The sequence below is a fragment of the Barbus barbus genome, assembly GCF_936440315.1.
Source record: "Barbus barbus genome assembly, chromosome: 2".
NCBI classification, from domain to species: domain Eukaryota; kingdom Metazoa; phylum Chordata; class Actinopteri; order Cypriniformes; family Cyprinidae; genus Barbus; species Barbus barbus.
In genome coordinates, this window is record NC_136730.1 from 28,034,161 (window position 1) to 28,055,898 (window position 21,738).

Genomic DNA, 21,738 nt, shown 5'->3' on the forward strand with positions numbered 1-21,738 from the left:
AGTATCAAATAGGAAAATAGTGTGTCAGTGCAAAAAAAAAAAAAAAAAAAAAGTAAACACTCAATTTTCAGTTAAAGGCAGTTCATCATTGAGTTCAGTGATGTCATCGTCCAGCTCAGGTCAGTTTAAATCTGTGCAATCAAGTCGACGATACCGCTGGAAATGAAAGGCCCGGGGCCTATACCTTGATGGTAGATGAACAAATTCAGAGTTACAGGATTAGTTTCGAGTTGACATAACCAAACCACTCCAATCCAGCTTTGTTGGTACCATGATGCTGATCATCAACTTTCTTTGTCAACTCAGGCTTGATCCTGAGTTTGTGGAGCACGTGCACATGAATTTGTGACATCACTGGCAAACAGCCAATCACGAGCCTTGGTTAAAAGTTTTGCTAAAGGTTAAGAGATTGAAGAATATGATTAATTTAGATGCATTTACAATGAAAAAAGTACTTGTTCATGAAAGAAGACAAATAAAAGAAATTATCTTGCAGTCACAAGTGAAACTTAAGTTAGTTTAGTTGGAAATATACAGCGATAAAGACTCAAACACGTAAGGTCATATAGTCATTTTTAAAGTGTTATCTATTGATTCTACATTTTATATACAATCTGTATATATTAACATTCATTTAAAATAAATGAGTTATAATAACTGTTAAACTAAAATTGATTGTGTGTAATGGATTAATAATAATATAAATCATATAAAATAACTCAATTTTTGGTTTTGGCCAGAGAATTCATTTATTTATTTTTTAGTTGTATTACTTTGCTTATTTATTTTTTAGTTGTATTACATATTACTTTGCTCACATCTAATTGGTCCAATTGTAGTTTGAGATCTCCAACTCAGAACATAACCTGCCCCAGCGCAGGTTAGTTGTGGAGTGTAAGTTACTATGGCAATGAATGCAGCTAAAAGCCTAGACACTTTCATGGTACTTAAAATCCAGGATTGGTGCAAACTGAAATTTACCTGGCTAGCCAGCTAATCCGGCTTCATAGTACAGGCTCCCGGTTTCATAGACAGGGTTTAGCCTAAACCAGGATTAGGCCATAGTTCAATTAGGACATTTAAGTCATTTTTATTAACATGCCTTAGAAAAAAAAAGCATTACTGGTGTGCATCTTAAGACAAAACAAAGGCACTGACATGTTTTAAGATCAGTCAGTGCAAGCTTCTTTCAGTTGAAACAGCTCAGACTTACATTTTAGTCTAGGACTAGGCTTAAGCCTTGTCTGTGAAACCAGACAGGGTGAAAGTGTTCCCAACTAAGCAAGTCAGAGGCGACAGTGGCAAGGAACCAAAACTCCATCAGTGACAGAATGAAGGAGGGGAAAAAAACAAAACAAAAAAACCTGGAGGAACCAGACTCAGATGGGGGAACAGGTCTTGGAGCAAAGCAAAGGTGAGCCAAAAAAAGTGTTGTTTTTTTTGTCCATATGCTATATAGTGCAAAATAAAAATAATTACACACTTTGAAACAAAATGTCATACTCTTAAATTCCGAATTTTATATTAGGTTTAATTGAAAGGTTTAGCTTGTTTAGTTATATTGTGCAGCACCATGACCATTCAGTTTGACAAGTGAGCTCTGCGGCTGTGAATAAATCAATGTTTTTCTTCAGTGTTGTTTAAGATATCTGTGAACACCTGTGAGACATCCAGTATGTATGTAAACAAGGACATCCGCATGTGCGAATACCACTGTGACGCCAAGCCTCGTGGGTGGAGCTTATCGACGTCAGTCGAGTACAGTCAAGCTCAAGGGGGAGGAGCCTCGGGTACATAAACAAGTCCAGACTGTACACCGACAGGAGCGACTGCGACACAATAAAGATAACACAGAAGTTTTCAAGCTGCAAAAACTACTTTTCTAACAGCTAATAAGGTGAGCAAACCTTAAATGTTCTGCATCTTTCTGAAATGTCAAATTTCTTCGCAGTTTAAAGTAACCTGTGAATGTGTTTTGTTTTGTCGATAAAACTACACTGACCTGTACGTTACAGTTTAATTAAGATGATTGTTTTGTAATTAAACACTCAAATGTGTTTAAACACTTTATTAGTTTATTAAAACGCTCCATTTGAAACTTTCTGAAGGACAATAGATAGACAAAAGCAGTTTGTTATTTATTAATGTCGTTGGCTTCTTCGATTATCCACCTATTTAACTATTCTTATGTTTATGGTAGAGTTATTTCTGTAGATATGAAGAAATGTACAGTCAGCGCTTGTAAACAAGTCTCGACGCTTTAGCTGATCAGTCCTTCCTGTCCCACTTCATTGTGGATCATTTTAGGCTATTAATAATAAACATAACAGTGTATAGCTCTTGACTGATGATTAAAAAACGACCAAGAAACATTGTAAACTCGTGTAAAAAATACAAAAAAATAAAATAAAATACAGTAGATGAACCAGCATGCCCTTTGTTTGGAATGAGAAAGAAAAAAAAGTCAAACCGATGTTTTCATCACCAATATTTCAAATAAACTAAATATATTCAAAAGGGTCTTACAAAGTGCTATAAACAATTAGGATTTTGTGAAATGTCATGATGGTTTAAGTCATCTGGTGTGTAAAAATAAGTTATGTTTGTAAGTTGGATTCTATTCAAACCTGAAAAAAATGGCAGTTTTGTGTATGTAAGGTGGGCTCATAGAGTCAAGTTTGCAAAATAACTCCTAGTGTTTGCCTTTAGCAGAGCAGGATGACATGCCTGCACATATCTTATCCTTTACAGGAGCGTTGATTATCTGATTCATACATGAATTTAGTCTAAAATCAAGCTAAATTTAGAAAGGAATACCAGACAATGTTAAAAATAAGCCATCTGTGGAAGGGAACACCATGTCTCAGTTCAATCAGCTGATTCGTGCCAAGTGCATTAGTTGTACCAGGCCAGCAGAACATGACCTTACATTTAATACTACATAAAGCTGTCTATGGTGTCTGATGTGACACCTGAAACGCTTTTCACGTTACTTTCCATCAACAACTTTAGCAACAGAAGGAAAGATACTTGCATGCAAAATATGCTCATTTCAATATTTTACTGCAGAAGAAATATTGCATTGGGGGTCGATTCCACTAGAGGGCAACATAACTCTTTTTGTGATGTATATTTTTAACAGATAGCGATCTGACAAAGCCATAACAGAAAATGATCAGTAGATTCCTTGCACAGCTGGTAGGAAGAGAAGAGAAAGACAGCGATGTCGTAGAAGAAACTGAAAACTGTGCGAACCTCCTTGAGTTTGATGATGGAGAGTGGGTTATTATAAAGATACACGGTGAGTTATTTTGGTTATACTTTCCAATTACTGATAAAAGGTGACTGATTTTTTTTTTTTTACCATAAAGAATAATTCTTAGGTTTATTGATGTCAATTAGTAATCACATCGTATCAGCTTAAAGTGTCAATACTTTTATTTCTAGCACCTGTGTGTGTTGGATATACAAGTAAAACCTGCCAGTTCACTAGACATATGAAAGACCATTTTCAACATGGGATAAAAAAGTTAAAATTTTCAAAAGTAAATGCTACATACAATTGTGACATATTGTAATAAATGATAAAAAAAGTGTAACATTTAAAAATACATGACAAAACTAACCTTTTGTTGAGCAGTTACAAACAACCTTCTTTATTTTGTCCGAATGTATCCTAATGTGGTGGTTTAATTGCATACACGTGTTTATCTTTACACTCTAAAACTTAAAGGTAGTCATCGTCCTTGTGAGAAAAACACCTGTTTGACAACTAGCTCCAGTATCCCTCATATTGTACAGCTTACTGAAGTAACGCTATTGAATTGAAGTCGTTTATGCTTCCTGTGCAGAGAATCAGTCACTTGGTTCCGCTGACACAAACGTTCTTGAGAACCTGTTGATCGAACACCCCAGCATGTCTGTATACCAAATGAGGCGTGATCAGGAAGACCTTGGCTCAGATGAAGAAACAGAGGACATGGCTAGGTACATTTAACAACAATTAAAAATGTTCAAGTATAATTTCTAGTGCTAATATTCATTATTTAAATCATTTAAAATGACATGTTTATATGCTTTATTGTTCAAATGTTTGGTGCTCAGTAACATTTTTTATAATGTTTTTGAAGTCTCATGCTCAAAAAGGCTGCAACTGATTAAAAATACAATAAAAACTACATATTTGTGAAATATTAGTTAAAAATAACTATTACATTTGAACATAAAATGTCACTTATTCCTGACAAAAGATATTTGTGTAATTCAGCAGTATTACTTAAGTCTTCATTGTCTCATTCTAATATTCTGATTTGGAGACTTTTTTAATTATTCATTTTGAAAACAGGTTTGCGTAATATAGGCAGGTGTGCTTTGTGTAAACTGTTATTTAATTGTTATTATTAATAATAATAATAATATGTGACCTTGGACCACAACACCAGTCTTACGTCGTTGGGGTATGTTTGTAGCAATAGCCAAAAATACTTTGTATGGGTCAAAAATTATAGATTTTTCTTTTATGCCAAAAATCATTAGGCCATTAAGTAAAGATCATGTTCCATGAAGATATTTTGTAAACTCCCTACTGTAAATATATCAACTTAATTTTTCATTAGTAATATGCATTGCTAAGGACTTTATTTGGACAACTTTAAAGGAACACTCCACTTTTTTTTGGAAATAGGCTCATTTTATAACTCCCCAAGAGTTAAACAGTTGAGTTTTACCGTTTTTGAATCCATTCAGCCGATCTCTGGGTCTGATGGTAGCACTTTTAGTTTAGCATAGCATAGATCATTGAATCGGATTAGACCATTAGCATCTCGCTCAAAAATGACCAAAGAGTGTAGATAATTTTCCTATTTAAAGATTGACTCTTCTGCAGTTACATTGTGTACTAAAACCGACGGAAAATGAAATGTTGCGATTTTCTAGGCTGATATGGCTAGGAACTATACACTCGTTCCGGCGTAATAATCAAGGAACTTTGCTGCCGTACCATGGGTGCAGCAGGCGCAATGATATAGGCCGTTTTCCCCTGACCAGGAGTGGAAAATGAGAGTTGACCTAGACAGGCAGCTCCGTTTCCCGGTTGAGATCATTGCTACATCTCTCTGCCCAGACATAGTGGTGTGGTCCATCAAGGCAAAATCCGTGTTGCTCATTGAGCTCACAATACCAGCGGAGGGGGGGGGGTGGAGGCCGCCTACGAACGCAAGAAGGCCAAGTACTCAGAACTGGTTACTGAGTGCCGGGAGGCTGGCTGGAAGACCACCATCTACCCAGTGGAGGTTGGATGCCGAGGCTATGTGGGGCTGTCAACCACACGCCTTCTGAAGGAAGTAGGAGTGACTGGAGGGATTCTAAAGAAGGCAATTAAAGAGCTAGCGGAGGAGGCCGAGAAGGGGAGCTTTTGGCTCTGGTTGAGGAGGAAAGACAAGAGCTGGGGAAAAAACAACTAACCTCAATAACAGCTGCAGGGGGTGACAGGGAGACGTCCCTGTCACTGCTCCGCCACCAGGAGACGTTCCAGGATTAAAGGAGTGAAACGTTGATGAATGGTGGTTCCTGGCTGATGAACCTGCAGCTGACTCGTGGGCACCGGAGGAGGTGCGACCGGCAGTAATGCCTAGCAGGTGTTCCATCTACCTGTACATTTCATTCAAAGTAGTGTTGTCACGATACTGGAATTTCTAACTTCGATACGATACCTTGAAAAATATCGAAATTCGATACCATTTTCGATACCATGGAGAAAAAAACTGCCACAATATTAAGGGGGTAATTTTTTTAATTTAAAGATAAATGTAACAAGTCCAGAACATGCGGTATATTTTACATGAACAAAAAATGTCTCGAGGTACTGCATTTGTTGATTTATTTATTAATCTTAGTTAAATGTTAATTGAAACTAACGTTTACTAATACATGTACTAATTAAAATCCAAAGTTCTATTTGTTGATATTCTCATTTGCTTCATAACCAAAATATTTCCAGATATAGGGCCCTATGAAATCCGTTTTATTTTTCCCCAAATTCTGTTAAATTTTTTTCTACATTCAATTTTTTCCATTTAAATGTTTCTGGATTCCGTTTTTTTTAATGGTCAAATTAAATGCTATTAATCTAAAAGCATGTCTAATTCATTAAAATCATGAAAATTATCAATTTAACATTTAATTTATTAAAAGTGTAACAAAAATGACATGTTTAGGGCCGTATGAAATGTTTTATTTTTTTCTCACCTTATGTTTTATTGTTACCAAATTTAAACCAAAAGTTAAACCGAACCTTTATTTTGACGGGTTGCCGTAAATACTTCTAAAGTTCTGTGTGTGTATGATATGACGCTAGTTTTACTCGAATTAAATGGTAAAATGCTGGTAAAGTGCCTTTCAGATCAGTTCTGGAGATATTGTTGATGTATTTATGTCCTCATTGAGACGGCAGACGCTGAAATCACCGCGAGCGCCACATAAACAAAACCGCACGTGCAGCACATTCACACAGAGACGCGCAGAACATGCAGGATTCATATTTAAATCGACTTTTGCAGCTTAATATTTACAGATACTAGTCCATATGGTGATTTGATTTAAGTGTAATGACCTACTTTTGATTAATTCATCCAAACTTTGACAAATTCCGTGACATTCCGCATTAAACTGTAAATTCCGTTTTTATGACTGGATTCCGTGCGCGTTCTCTGCATCGCGGAGATCATAGATCCCTACAGATAGTGCTCCTGCTGTGTTCTTTAACAACCAGAGCAGTCATCTTTCTATTCACTTCGCTTTTGCTATTTAAAGGATTAGTTCACTTTTAAAAAAAACTTTTGCTGATAATTTACTCACCCCCATGTCATCCAAGATGTCCATGTCTTTCTTTCTTCAGTCGAAAAGAAATTAAGGTTTTTGATGAAAACATTTGTCCATATAATGAACTTCAATGGGGCCCAAACGGTTCAAGGTCAAAATGACAGTTTCAGTGCAGCTTCAAAGGGCTTTAAACGATACCAGACGATGAATAAGGGTCTAATCTAGCGAAACTATCGGTCATTTCAAAAATAAATAAAAAAGTTTAAGTTTTATAAGCACAAATGCTCGCCTTGCTCTGTTCTGTGATGCGCGTTCGTGACGTCACGTAATACGCAATGACGTGGAAAAGGTCACGGTTGACTTAGGAGGAAGTACCGAGTCAGTAGGCTTTTTAATATTAAAACACCCAGGATACGCACACGAAATGGCCATTTTAAACGATAAACTGACACAAAGACATTTGAATATGTGTATATGGTCCTCCTTCCGCACATTTGTAAACACTGACTCGGTACTTCCGCCTAAGTCAACCGTGACCTTTTCAACGTCATTGCGTATTACGTGACGTCACGAACGCGCATCACAGAACAGAGCAAGGCGAGCATTTGTGCTTATAAAACTTAAACTTTTTTATTTATTTTTTAAATGACTGATCGTTTTGCTAGATAAGACCCTTATTCATCGTCTGGTATCGTTTAAAGCCCTTTGAAGCTGCACTGAAACTGTCATTTGGACCTTGAACCGTTTGGGTCCCAATGAAGTTCATTATATGGAGAAATGTTTTCATCAAAAACCTTAATTTCTTTTCGACTGAAGAAAGAAAGACATGGACATCTTGGATGACATGGGGGTGAGTAAATTATGAGCAAAAGTTTTTTTAAAAGTGAACTAATCCTTTAACCAGAGCGAAGGAGACGAGTGCGGTCACGTGTGGTGCTTGTCCACGCGCCTTTGGAGAGAAGTGAAAGTGACAGCTCGGCTAGTATCGGTGTATCGATACTTCGGGAAATTAATATTGGTACCGTTCAGATATTTCAGTATCGATATTTATCGAAATATCGATATTTTTGACAATACTATTACACAGCGCCTGAAAGTAGTCCCCAGCTCAGTAGCCTATGATATAGCTGGGGACTACTTTCAGGAGCTGTGTAATATCATTGTGCCTGCTGCAAAATTATCGAAACTCTTTGGTCATTTTTGATGACCAAATGCTAATGGTCTAATCCGATTCAATGATCTATGCTAAGCTAAGATAAAAGTGCTACCGCCAGACCCGGAGATCGGCTGAATGGATTCAAAAACGGTAAAACTCAACTGTTTAACTCTATGGGAGTTATAAAATGAGCCTATTTCCAAAAAAAGTGGAGTGTTCCTTTAAAGGCGATTTTCTCGATATTCTGAATTTGTTGCACCCTCAGATTCCAGATTTTCAAATAGTTGTATCTTTGGGCAAATATTGTCCTATTTTCTCAGCTTTCAGGTGATGTATAAATCTCAATTTTGAAAAACTGACACTTATGACTGGTTTTGTGGTCCAACCGATGAGCGGCGCCATGATGGATTCTAACTTCCGTTTGGGTGCTCTCGTCTTCCGGTCTCCATAAAAATCAGTTAAGACGGGGTAAAAAAAGATTGACTGAATTTAAACTTTTTCGATATAACTTAATATAAAAATGTGTGGAGGATTATGCTATGCTGTTGTTGGCTGTCACAGTAACAGCAATAAGCTAAGGACTTAAAAGTACTTGTTTTGCGTACCAGAAAATCTGTCATGTCCGGCGCTGTATGCATGGCTTGCAGCACTTAAGTTAAAATACTGAGTGTGAAATAATAAAATATGTTAAAATAATGTTTGATTTTATCATTCTGTGGACAAAATCCCCTGAACTTCGCCCCGATGCAGCTAAACTCTCATTTCGTGTCATCTTCCCACTCATTAAACTATGACAGGTCCTTTATTGCAAAAAGACGGTCATTGCGATACTGTAAAGTGATGAAACAATGGCGCCACATAATTCTTAACAACATTTTCATAGTTTTCACATTATATTATCGGCTCGGAAAATATGTAAAAGTGACTAGAAACCGAAAATGTAAATCACCGTTTTAGCCAGGCAAGACTTCCGCGTTCAGAAAAAGGTCTATAAAGTTTAAAAGAACAGCACTTATTTGAAATATTAATCTTCATTGTCACTTTTGATTTAATGTATCCTTACTGAATAAAATTGATTTCTTATAACAAAATTAAACCTTAAATCTTACTGGCCTCCATGGAATTTAAATAAGATGTGTGCGAAATTATCTATTAAACAATATTTTATGAACACACACACACACACACACACACAAGCTAGGTCTGTGGATTGAATTTGAGAATCACATTCCATATGGGCCACATTTATGACTTTAGGCATAAGCACAAAAGTCATACCAAAATAATATGAAGAAAACAAATCCATTGATATGTAACCTATATATCCATGTTGTAACTGTGGTTAAGTTGGCTTGTGATTTGTCAATCTACCCCTTTAGGCCTGTGCCAATCAGACGTCACGTTTCTTGGCGGTTAGCTGCATGGGGCAGCCCTTTGCCCTGCAGCACCATTCTGCTCTCAGTGCAGCGTGCCAGAGTCTATAATGAGCACAGAAAGCTGACCCGTGGTGCCCTCAACAGGCAGAACCTCGCAAGAACACGCAATTCACCTTCAGAGCGCCACTATGGCTATTTCAAACAGCCCACTCAGCGCCTGTACAACTATTGAGAAAAATCAATTGCGTCTGAAACCACTGAACAGCAAGCCTTGTGATAAATGAATAGTCGTTTTAAAGGGGTATGTTTGCAAATCGTGCCATGAAACCATTCCCCTGAGACTAGTGTGGATTAAGAAAAACGTTTTGATAAATGCAGTGTGTTATTAAAGTCTCACTGATAGTCTGACACTGAAATAACTGAAAAGCATGTGTTAAAAAATTACAAGCGAGTTGCATTAATAGTCTAGGATTTAAACATTTTCAAACCGTGTAATGATGTGTGTGTGCTTCCATATTAGTTTAGCTGTGACTGGTGCATGAATATTAACTAAAAGAAAAAAAAAACATTCAGTGTTAAAGCCTAAAATAAATGAAAGACTGTACTGTATAAGGCAATGCATTTTTACATCAAATATTAAGGTGATACTTGCATGACAGCGATATGCTGCGATTTACTGCCGGTGATTTATATTGTTCATAACTGTTATTTGACTTTATGTATTTAAATGCCTTTTTGGTGTTGCTTTATTTTTTATCGTCAAGAATGTATTTGATAAAACCTTTTAAAAAGTGAAAAATAAATATTTTATCTTCGCATTGTTTATTTTTTGTACAATTACAACAGTTACTCCCGAAGTTCATGCATCTTCCCCATGAACCTTTTGACTCTCTCCGCATCCACACCATTTGCCCAGTAACCTCCTTTCTTGAAATGGGAGCCAATGATCATGGCACTTGCTTGAAGGTAGTGCTCCACATTATCATGGGTTACACCAGAGCCGATGAGAACAGGGATCCGGACAGACTGGGTAACCTCTGTTACACAAATCAGAAAATGGGTCAGCAAAACGTGTGAGAACATTTTTCTGCTACATGCATGCATAAAAATACAAAAACATGTTGTTCCTTAATTGTAATGAGGATTCTGGCAGACTGTGGCTCATCCTCCATCTGACAGCTTCCCCAGTCCAATGGATCAGAACTAAGGCAATAGGCACAATTCCAAAGTAGGCAGCAGGGCAGTGGCAGACTAGGCTGGGCCTGGTTTTCATTCCTATGTTTACAGCCTTCCATGATCACCAGCCATCTGGAAGTGGGATTTAAAATAGCTGGCAGCGCTGGTGTCTATGTTAGCCCATACAAGGCCACTGGTTTTGAGGGAGGGCAGGAAGCAGGCTGGGGCTGTGTAGCATCCTTTCTGCCCAAGGACACCACTGTTTTAAGGACTTACACACCTGGCTGATGGGCTCCATTAGATATTAGATGTGGATTAACCACTAAATTAGCATATTAACCTCTGAATGGGACTGAACACTGAGAGTGTATCACAAAAGTGCATTAATGTTAAAGCTGTACTGCTTTGCTCATCAGGGCTGCATTTGTTTGATAAATAATACAGTAAAAACAGTAATATTGTGAAATTATTCCCAAAGTGTTTTCTATTTTAATATATTTAGTTATTAATTCCCGTGATGGAAAAGCTGAATTTTCAGCAGCTATTACGCCAGTCATCTGTGTCACATGATCCTCTAGAAATTATGCTATTTTGCTGCTCAAGATAAAAAAAAAAAAAAAAACATCTTATAATCAATGTTGGAAACAGTTGTGCTGCTTAATATTTTTGTGGAAACCAGGATATTTTTTCAGCATCTCTGATGAATAGAAAGTTCAAAAGAATTGTATTTATGACTTTTATCAATGTAAATGTCCTTACTAATATTTTTTTGCAAAAGTATAAATGTTGTATTTTTAAAAAATGTTAAAGGCAGTGTTGGAGTGTAAAGGGACATGAAAAAGCAAAAGTCTAAAGTCCTGTTAACTCAGGCATCATGCTGGTCACATGAAAGCCCTGGAAAATTGTTTGTGTGGCACTGTACACATGTTGTTGACCATATATCAAATATGTTTTTCTGTATGATAAACTGATCACCATAAGATACATTGGCAAATGATGTTTGCATCAGTAAATTTCTAATTAGCAATAGTGCTAGTTAGATTTTATTTTGTGAGATGTTAGGAAGCTGCAGACAAATGTCAAGATGACATATGAGATAAGTTGGTTTGTACTGTGGCAGATCAAAGTTGCCTAATTGAAACATGCACAACATACTAGGATGGCCACAGTATGGCCTAATACATCAAATCCAAAAGTCAACATTGAGAAGAAGAAATGTTGCTTGAGCACCAAATCTGTATATTAGAAGCATTTCTGAAAGCTCATGTGACACTGAAGACTGCAGTAATGACTGCTGAAAATTAACCTTTGCCATCAAATTTTTTTTTTTAAATGTATATTAAAATATAACAAATATATTTTAAAATGTATAATATTACTGTTTTACTGTATTTTTGATCAAATAAATGCAACCTAAGTGAGTATAATAGGCGTCTTTGGAAAACATTTTAAAAACTTGCCAACTTTTAAATGCTGTGCATAGAATAAGAGGACATACTGGATGTGGGTAGCATCACAATTTACTTAATGATATAATGAAGATGTGGTATATAACATAAAAATACACACACTACTTTTACAGTCACATTAAGGTGTATCAAGCCATTAGGCTGCCAGACTCACCCCTCAGTTCCTCTGGATCAGCATGTGCTCCAGTGGCAGTTCCTGTGACGATGACTCCATCAGAGAGGAAGAACTCAGCTGCTCGGGCCGTCTCAGCTATGCTGACATCTGAAGTTAGGGCATGAGCACTGTAATGACCGTTTTCAAATATAACTCATGTGATCATGTGACACAATAACACAGAAACCACCACACTGTGTTGTGCCTCTTTAGAGCTCTGTGGCCACCCAGTTGCACGCAACATACTCGTATCTGATCATACCTGTGCTTCTTCTTGATGTCTGTAAAGATCTGAATATGCTCTGCTCCAATGTGTCTGCAGTAGCGCATCAGCTCACCAGCACAAGCATTTAACAGGCCTTCATCTGCAACATGTGAGAACACAAACCCCTCTGCACGGATGAAATCCAGCCCTGTGAAGAAGGTAATATTCATTAAATATCTTGTCAGAGAATACTTCGGTTTGAATGGCATTCGTGATGGCTTGTACAGTCATGTGAACACCTGAGGCCAGGGCAGCAGCCAATGCTGATTGGTTTGCAGCTGAGAGAATCTGAACACCAAGCGGCCAAGAAGGATACAGGCCCCTGACTGCTGCACACACAGCTGTCATGGATGCACACACTTCTGGACCCACCTCAAGGGTGTATGGAATATCGTGCATATTTTCAATGATCAGCCCATCCTGTCATAGACAGAATTGTCTGAAATTAGCAGTCACTCTTTGAACACACACTGGCCAGAAACACAACTGACGAAGGTACAATTCTGAAGTCTAAGACTGTTTTGGTGTAATTTCGTTCAGTCACATTTGAAATAACATGTAAAAATATCTCCTAAAGAACGCAAGGTATGGGCCTTGCAGGCACCCGTAGAGTAGTCCAAAGACTTTTCTGACTCGTTTCCACCAATCGGTTCTTTTGAACAGCTCGTTTCAAAGAACCGGTTGAAAAATTCTTACTAAACTTTCCACCAAAGCCATATGCCATTTTCTATATTACATTAATAAAGTTGTTTATAGCAATTCCATGTTCAGTCCTACTTCATGTTTACACCAAGAACGATACATACACTGTTTACACCAATGAAAGATAATCGTTTATTATAGGCGCGAGTTATTGCTTAAGTTCTTTAAAGCGTATCGCTGTCGACATTTTATCCTTCATCAGTTGAAAGAAAATAGTAAGGAAAGTGATTCCATTCCAACGATATCGTTCCTCTGTGCCGTTATAGTAGTTTGGACATATTCTCAAAAGAATGATTATTAAAACGTTATAATTAATAACTAATAACTGTCATGTATTTTAAGTAACTTTTTATCCCATCATTCCAATCTTGGGTTCACTCAAATTCTCCTGTGTTCTTGGCTCATTACGACTCTGACATGTGGAAGATGATTCTCTGTTCAATGAGTCAGACTCTCGCCGGTTCATGAATCGTTTAAACCGATGCCCGACACCGGTTATTCATGGAAAAGATTCGATCATTATAATAAACTTTAGAATATGAGAAAGCGCGATATGATTATAATTCTATGATGATGTATACATTTCTCCTATATTGAACACATACAAGTCCTGCGTGGTGGTAAATGTCCGCCTGTCGACATGCCTGCTCTGTGACCTCAGAGATAGTTGCGCGGTTCAAGGGGGTTCCTGCCAAACAAATACATTAAGAGCTCTGTGTTTCTTCTCTGTTAAGTTTGTACTGGTGGCATAAATGCGTTAATTACCTGGCAAGGCTCCGACATGAATCATGCCTATGACATTTGATTTTAAGCCTCCGAAAAGATTGAAAAACTTAATTTCTTCAGTGAACAAACCCCAGATCTGTGTGTTTTGATGGTCATGTGACTGCTCAAAGGTTATATTAGTGATAGAAAGTGCGGATCTAATGACAACACCCAAGCTACATGTATTAAGTCCTCCACATGAGCATTTGATATGATATTTAAATCGCTGCTGTATATTGTAGTATATAGTCTATTTGTAAGGGGGCGCCAGTCAATAGTGAAACTGGTTTGCCTGCGGAACCCAACAGCAGCAACGGGACCACAAAAATGCGCTATATCACCGTGACAACACTTGATATCTCAAACAGCCAGCCCAGCACAGCCAAAACATTGCATTGTATATGTTACCAACACAACAGCGTGATAAAATCCAACTATTTAGACCAAACACTCGGATTGTTTACTTCTTGAGCTTGCTAGCCATGTGCTCGACGCACTTCCGCTACCTCGGTACCGCCCCCCAAGTGACGTCTTCAAACACACGCCTCATTTTGCCGGCAAAATGTTCACGTTTCTAAACTTTGTTTTATTGGCATTAAATATTTGAAGTATAACGTCAGGATTTCTCGTGCTGGCTCCTGCTGGTGTCAGTCCCCCAGCTGCACCGATCGAAGTGTTTCGCTGCTGTTGTAGCAGAGCGGGGATTTTAAATGACCCGCGTTGACGGCCCCTTTTAACGACTGCTGGCGGGTTATAAGACAAGGCGCAAAATTACTGGCGCCAGCTCAGAGCGAGCGGACTACGGAACACATCACAGTTTAGCCATATGCTGCCTGCTTACAGATTATTGGAGCCGTTTTACTAAATAATGCCTTGTGTGACACCATCCTAACTTTTGCATTCGAGGACATCCGTGGAGAGAAGGCATTTTCAGAGAGCATCACAATAAGGTACGGGCGTTGCACAACCGTGGGGCTATTGTTGAAGATCGGGAAAAGTAACACCAAACTTGTAAGATGCATTAAAAGGGTTTGGGGAAGCAAATTTGGGAATATCGGATTGCATAGATTTTAGTTTCTTACTTTAAGCTGCTCAGAGAGCGGGTTCAATGAAATGAGGAATAATGATTGGCTCGGCCATTTTCTGCCTCCCATGGGTAGAGTTAAGCAAACGTGTAGTTTTAATACAAACGATAGAAATATGACCATGCACCGGGGTTGCTTTGAAAATATAGACTGTGAAGTGCATATATCTGGGATTTTGAAGTGATTGGTTGTATTTTTCGTGTAGTTTTGGCCTCTTGAACATTGTGCCCAGCTCTACTTCCCCGCGCCCAAAGCGCTTTGTGAAGATTTACATGAGGGGGGTTGGGATTAAACGCCACAAATCGGACATTTTTATAAAGTAACATTTTTATATTTTAGGCTCTCGACACCCAAGAAGGTCACACGCGGGGATATGATGCCAAGCAAGAAAGTGTAAGTTTCGATTTTGTGTCTTTTTAAGGCGGTTTTGACCATCAGTGTGCATGGAAAAGTTGTAGCAGCGAGTTAGCCCAGTTTGTGACTTACACGGAGTTTCAGGACAATGTGGAAATCTAACAATATCACTTTTCGATGCAGGCTAAGAACAGAGCAGGTTAACACTACAAATGAAGCTCCTACAACTATTTCAGTGCGTCTCAGGAAGAGAAAAGCAGACGTGGCTATTGTAAGGACACCGTTCTTCAACTAATACTTGCACACTAAAAACTCTTAAAGATTAAGTCTCTGACCATTTTGTTTTTGAATTTTCAGCATTTACAAGATCCAGATGAAGAGATCACAGAGATGACAAGAAAGAAACCATGTGCTTCCCAGGTATAAATGAGTCATGATGGCTGGTGTGTGTGTGTGTGTGTGTGTGCATAGGCCTCACCAGGCATAGCATATCAGTGACCTTAAAGTAATTTCACTTATTTTTATTTCTTCTGTAGATTGCAAAGTAATATATGATGAGACATGCGAAAATGTACTGAAATTATTCAATATTATCTGTGGTAAATGTATACACGGAGTTTGAACCTAATATCAAGGCCATAACAATGTTTTGGACAATGTCTTTTTTGGATGGAGTGAACCTGAGTTGTAATGGTCTTTTTATTTTTTTATTTAAAGGAATTCAATTAAACTTGAAATGGTTTTAAGGGAATACATGAATAAAAGCACACCACTCTTGTCAAGTAATACATGTTTAGCTACTTGCATCTTACCTCACAATCTTTCACTGTTAAAAACTGAAGTGTCGCACTGGAGTTCATGTTTGGTGCCTGTAAATAATATCTGCCTGTTTTGATGTATATTTTTGACAGACAGCTGTGGAAGAACAGTCTAAAAATGTATATTTTAAAACATTGTCAACAAACAGAACACCATCAAGTTAATCAAATATCTATGCTGCTCACAGCCCTGCATAACACATTTATCATCAACAGCCACCTTTTTATCGTTGAGTGGTTAGGGTTAATGTCATGGCTTGAATTTACATAGCAAGTTGTTTTTGTCATGGAAGGTCCTTTTCAAAATGCCTTTGAATGCTGTCCTAGTTGCAGAGGGTGGGCTGTTGTATTTGTTTATATCCGTTAGAGCGCTTACCTGTGTTTTTGGTTCGTTCTTCTCTCCTCTTGTCCTCCTGCACAGGCCTGCTGGAATCCTGACACAGGTTACACAAGCCCATGCAGGCGGATCCCCACACCTGATGAAGTCGAGGAACCGGTTGCTGTTGGCAGTGTGGGATTCACACAGTACTCCTCAGAAAACATTTTCGTCACCCCTACGCGCTCTACTCCTCTGCCAGCCCTCTGGTGAGATATTTATGACTTTTCAGACTTTAAGCTATGTTAGATTGACATGTCTAAAAATTTGCCTGTAGAATATCTTGTCTGACAAGAATCTTTCATACGGTCTTAATGACTGACCTGTGGTATGCATGGTGTTAAATGCAAAAGTTAACATTCTAGAGAATTGTCGTCATATCAGTATTAATCTTCAGCCCAGCCCACTTGGAGTTTTATTTATGCATTCAGACAATATGTTGATTTTGGTCTATCATATCAATAGGTGAATCAGTTGTGTTTTGGAACATTGCACGCAGTAACTTTCAATATCTGTAATTTCACACAGCTGGGCAAGCAAAGATGACGTCTGGAACAACCTGCTTAGAAAAGACAAACTCTACCTGCGAGATACACATGTTATGGAGAGACATCCAAATCTCCAACCTAAAATGAGAGCGATTCTGCTGGATTGGCTAATGGAGGTTTGTAATCATTGTTTAACCATTCACACGTTTTAGTCTAATCTCATTAAGAGGGGTGGGGACACTACAAGTTCCTTCATTCTTGTCTAAACCTCAGGTTGTTTATAAAACCTCAGAACTTGGGGAACACCCTTTTCTTAAATTAAAAAGTAACAAGTACAGCCCAAATTACCCTCCGTTTGATGGCATGTCTAATCAACACATGGATGCACAAGGATGACATGTTCTTGTCTGCATGTTTGTGCTGTCCAGAAACTGATTAAAAATATCTTTGTGTGTCTTTTGCTGCCTTCACATGCTATCGGAATTATTGTGAATACGAGTTTCCTAGTTAGAAATTGGACATGAGCTAGTCATATTTTCTACTGGGAAACTCGTAGGTCATTTTGATCCCTAAGTTTCTGAGTTGGGCGAGCAATAAACTTTAAAAATGGCGTATGAGAGAAGCACAGCAGTACTGTAAAGTTTTGTCTTTCTCACAACACCTACATTGCTTTCCCCTGCCATGTATATAAATAACCATTTAATGCATATTGTATGTATTGAACAGTGAAAATAGCATTTATTTGGCTGAAATTTAGGAATCAGCCAGCTGAATATCTACAATCTAGATAGCACTGTGAATGTTTATATGGCTACCATGGGACACTTTTTTTTTTTTTTTTTTTTTTTTTCAAAAATCTGTTGGATATTGATTAAATCTTCCAATGTATACCTTTTTAGCTTTAATACAATTTCCTCAAGAAACAGGTGAGAATGAATAGGCTGTCCACCATGATTTCTGTTCGTTCTGACAAAGCACTTGAACATGATAAACTCGTAATTACAACTCCAGAAGTAGGAAGTTTCCGATAGCATGTGAAGGCAGCATTAACCCTCACACAAAGTCTGTTGTTTTTGTAGTAGTTCTAGTGTTTTTCTGTCTCTTCCATTTATATTTATGAATAAAATTGCACTATTAGAAGCACACAAGTACATGTGTACTATGCTGAAATGTATGTTATAATAGGGGTTTAATGGTACATGTATTCATACAGCGAATTGTTGACTCCTGTCAGATGTATTTAACATGGCTTGCCCTCATTTCAGATGCGTACTGCATTTAAGGCCTGTCATAACATACAAGGTTCTGTTAAATTTCACAGCAAACAGCACAATAGTTCTGACAAATGCATTTTGCATTCAAAAGTGAAAGTAAAACTTCTATTCCCTCATCACAACACAAACTGCAGTACAAAGAATATGCTGTATTTTGTTTTGTACCGTTACAGCCCTAAAACGCATGCACTGAACGCATATCCTAACATATGCATGCAAGGTTAAATTTTCTGGAAATTAATGGTTTTGTTTCTTTTCTTAAAATTGAGATGTTGTATGGTGGCTTTTGACACTCAATGAACTTTGCTGGGGTTTTTTTGTTGTTGTTTTTTCCAGGTATGTGAGGTGTACAAGTTACACCGTGAGACGTTTTACCTGGGTCAGGATTACTTTGATCGCTTTATGGCCACACAAGACAATGTTCTCAAAACAACACTACAGCTTGTTGGCATCTCCTGTCTCTTCATTGCTGCCAAAATGGAGGTATGTTTTACTTGTAGATGCCTTTATATTTCAGCCTGAACTTTTTGAGAAGGATTGTAATATCCTTGCAGTGTAATTTTACATTTTTAAAAACTTGTTTCAAAGTTGAAGTGCTGCATTTGTCTGAATGTTGTAAGCTTGAAATGTAATTAGACTTGCGTTTTTTCCAAAGGAAATTTACCCTCCTAAGGTGCATCAGTTTGCTTACGTTTCTGATGGGGCCTGCACAGAGGATGATATTCTTAACATGGAGATTATCATCATGAAGGTGTTTTCTTCATATCATTTAATCTCAGTACTGTGCCTAAACCTGCAGCCCTGCTGCTTGTATGATGTATTGGACCACTCTTTACACCATTTGTTGTTCTTCAGGAGTTGAATTGGAGTTTGAGTCCTTTAACCCCAGTGGCTTGGCTCAACATCTACATGCAGATGGCCTATCTAAAGGAGACTGCTGAAGTTCTCATGGCCCAGTACCCACAGGCTACATTTGTGCAGATTGCAGAAGTAAGAGTGCACAATTAATCACATTAAAATCACAATATGGTGTGCGACTATATTTACCACAAAAGGCTCTGGTTCAATTAAATTTATATTCTGCACATGTTGTTTCTGCAGTGTGAAGGCTTAAAACGGTTACACGGGCTACTGATTTTAGCTTTCTTAAAGCTGCCCCCAGTATGTGAATGCACCCTACAAAGTCCATCTGTGGAGCTGCACTGGAAAAGTGCTTTAAAAGCCTAATAACCCCCCCCCCCCCCAAAAAAAAAAAAAAAAAGAAACTTGTGTATGAGTTCTGTGGAACGTGAAAGCTGTTTTTAGAAATGACTGTGTGTCCATACAATGGCTGTCACAAACATGCTACTTGTTTTTTTTTTCTGTGGAAGTTAATATTTTGAATCAAGTTGTATAGGTTTGGCATGAGGGTGGGGAAATAATGACAATTTTTATTTTTGGGAATCCCTTTTGACAATAGAACTCTTCCGAATTGCTTTTTAAAAGAATGCAACTCTAGACATTGTTCAGCACAAGTTACTGTTACTTTACCAGAGTTCGAATGAGGAGCATCTTTAAAACTTGTGAACTGAACACTGAAATTCCAAGGTGTTTTGTTAGTTTTTCTTTAAAGAACTTGAGGGTTGACAGTTGTGAACCTACAGCAGAAATGTTGCCGTGTTTGCAACAATAAAAAATTACACACATGTAAGCCTGTTTAACTATCCAGTTAAAGCAAAATCAGACTTGTTTATAACCTTTGTGTTGTGGATGTCTCTTTATTTTGACTTTTTGTGGCTTTTTTTAATTTTTTTTTATAGCTTTTGGATCTGTGTATACTGGATGTAAGAAGTCTGGAGTTCTCTTATGGCCTTCTCGCAGCTTCTGCACTCTTCCACTTTTCTTCTCTAGAGCTAGTGATGAAAGTTTCAGGTATGATTTTTATTTATTTTTTTTATTTATTTTTGTGAATTTCTTCTCTGTGGCTCTGTTCATTTCAGCATGTACATAAATTGACTTGGTTGGAAGTGACCTTTGATTTATTCGGTTTCAGGGCTGAAGTGGTGTGACTTGGAGGAGTGTGTGAGATGGATGGTCCCTTTCGCCATGTCAATCCGTGAAGCAGGCAGCTCAACCCTCAAGACATTCAAAGGAATAGCAGCAGATGATATGCACAATATCCAGACCCATGTGTCTTACTTGGAATGGCTTGTAAGTTTACTTTTTTTAAAATTCATTTAGCTTAGTTTGTCTTAAATTGGGTTTTAGTCCCAGTTTATTTGTATGTAATATGTGTGTGCGTGTATTCATGTACAAACAAAAGTTGGGCTTAAACCGTAGCCTTTATCTTGTTCTCACTGTAGAATTTTGCATAATTGTTTTCCCCAGCTGCAACATCTGTTTCTTTTACTTCCTCTGGCCTAAAGTTTTCTCGTTTCTTGTCTTATTTTTCAGGGAAAGGTGCACTCCTACCAGCTAGTGGACATTGAGAGCAGTCAGAGGTCTCCAGTTCCCTTTGGAGTGCTCACACCACCACCCAGCAGTGAGAAGCCCGAGAGCACAGTCTCCTGACTTTGTTAATGTATGGAATAGGACACGACCCTGACTGATGAATTTAAATGAAAATCAACAAATCAAAGGCATTACAGCTTAAGCCCAAGCATCGATTCAAATGCGTCTGCATAAGACTCGAGACCAAAAAGTCTTATGCTTTTTTTTTTGTGTAGTTTTATCCCATGTGAGATTTGAAAGACATAAAAGTTTATTTTTAATTTTTTTTTTAATGGTCCAAAGGTTTGGTGTTTTTATTTTATTTTTTTTAGTTTACAAATGTAGACTACCTGCCAAAATCTCAGAGCTGCTACTGGCTCTGATTGCTGCTAAAAGAGGGTGGGACTGGAGCAGATGGAAAGATGACCACAGAGATCCCCACACAAATATGGGCATGGGTTTCTGTGGCTCAGGTTGCCATTTGGACCAGCAAAATCCTGACAGGTTGTCATGGGGACTCGAGTCTCCAATGCCAGAAAGGACCAGAGAAATCACCAGCTTCAGAAGCTTGGACTCAGATTTTATATTTAAGATTTTCCTCTGGTCGCCTCCCAAGTGTTTGTAACCAAATTTGACCATTCACTTTTTATAGGTTTCTTTTTAAACAAGATGCTGCTACATTTCTCTATATATGTCTAAATAAAGCCACTGTCTCGGACAGTTTTTACGTATACCATGCTGATCTGTTTCTTAATTTGTTGACTTAAAATTTTGTAACATAAAATGTCTTGTGGACTATATATTTAATTTCATTAAAGTTTTTGGTGTATTTACAATAACATTTTACTTGGAAAAAAAAATGTTTTTGTTTAGCAGTTCTTAATTTGTTAGTGAAACAAGACTGATGAGGAAATGTAGAAATTAAGGCATTGCAAAATAATTTAGTTGCCAACTATTTTTAATTTCCCAACAAAACATCCTGTAAGTGCGCC

General features: G+C 37.8%; 3 protein-coding genes across 4 annotated transcripts; 2 read left to right on the forward strand and 1 right to left on the reverse strand.

Moving 5' to 3' along the window:
* Positions 1 to 1,772: 1,772 nt before the first annotated feature.
* Positions 1,773 to 11,132, forward strand: LOC306879069 (tumor protein p53-inducible nuclear protein 2-like). Of its 2 annotated transcripts, XR_013784983.1 has the most exons (5): positions 1,778 to 1,897; positions 3,143 to 3,301; positions 3,852 to 3,987; positions 9,355 to 9,652; positions 10,198 to 11,132. XR_013784983.1 is itself a non-coding variant. In XM_079431761.1 (4 exons), the coding sequence occupies exons 2-4, from the start codon at positions 3,172 to 3,174 to the stop codon at positions 9,581 to 9,583; spliced, it is 495 nt and encodes a 164-aa protein (XP_079287887.1). In that variant the 5' UTR covers positions 1,773 to 1,897; positions 3,143 to 3,171; the 3' UTR covers positions 9,584 to 10,167. The 2 variants fall into 2 exon arrangements, 1 of the variants encoding a protein (XP_079287887.1); XM_079431761.1 differs by lacking the exon at positions 10,198 to 11,132 and having other exon boundaries at positions 1,773 to 1,897; positions 9,355 to 10,167.
* On the reverse strand, positions 10,161 to 14,432 carry LOC306881421 (uncharacterized protein F13E9.13, mitochondrial-like; the record flags this gene model as incomplete). Its single annotated transcript, XM_079435518.1, has 7 exons — positions 10,161 to 10,388; positions 12,151 to 12,278; positions 12,413 to 12,563; positions 12,655 to 12,835; positions 13,723 to 13,805; positions 13,883 to 14,040; positions 14,389 to 14,432. The coding sequence occupies 7 exons, from the start codon at positions 14,430 to 14,432 to the stop codon at positions 10,198 to 10,200; spliced, it is 936 nt and encodes a 311-aa protein (XP_079291644.1). The 3' UTR covers positions 10,161 to 10,197.
* Positions 14,433 to 14,446: 14 nt separating this feature from the next.
* LOC306879061 (G1/S-specific cyclin-E1-like) lies at positions 14,447 to 21,480 on the forward strand. Its single transcript, XM_079431748.1, has 12 exons — positions 14,447 to 14,832; positions 15,307 to 15,360; positions 15,505 to 15,592; positions 15,679 to 15,741; positions 16,561 to 16,724; positions 17,044 to 17,179; positions 18,614 to 18,760; positions 18,933 to 19,028; positions 19,133 to 19,267; positions 20,077 to 20,188; positions 20,310 to 20,467; positions 20,711 to 21,480. Exons 2-12 carry the CDS (start codon positions 15,341 to 15,343, stop codon positions 20,825 to 20,827), a joined length of 1,236 nt encoding a protein of 411 aa, XP_079287874.1. The 5' UTR covers positions 14,447 to 14,832; positions 15,307 to 15,340; the 3' UTR covers positions 20,828 to 21,480.
* Positions 21,481 to 21,738: the final 258 nt, after the last annotated feature.

Coding starts and splice junctions, on each gene's coding strand:
- LOC306879069 (XM_079431761.1), top strand. CDS start 3,172: ATGATCAGTAGATTCCTTGCACAGCTGGTAGGAAGAGAAGAGAAAGAC. Junction 3,302..3,851: donor GGTTATTATAAAGATACACG/GTGAGTTATTTT, acceptor CTTCCTGTGCAG/AGAATCAGTCACTTGGTTCC. Junction 3,988..9,354: donor GAAACAGAGGACATGGCTAG/GTACATTTAACA, acceptor CTACCCCTTTAG/GCCTGTGCCAATCAGACGTC.
- LOC306879061 (XM_079431748.1), top strand. CDS start 15,341: ATGATGCCAAGCAAGAAAGT. Junction 18,761..18,932: donor TCATTGCTGCCAAAATGGAG/GTATGTTTTACT, acceptor TTTTTTCCAAAG/GAAATTTACCCTCCTAAGGT. Junction 19,268..20,076: donor CATTTGTGCAGATTGCAGAA/GTAAGAGTGCAC, acceptor TTTTTTTTATAG/CTTTTGGATCTGTGTATACT.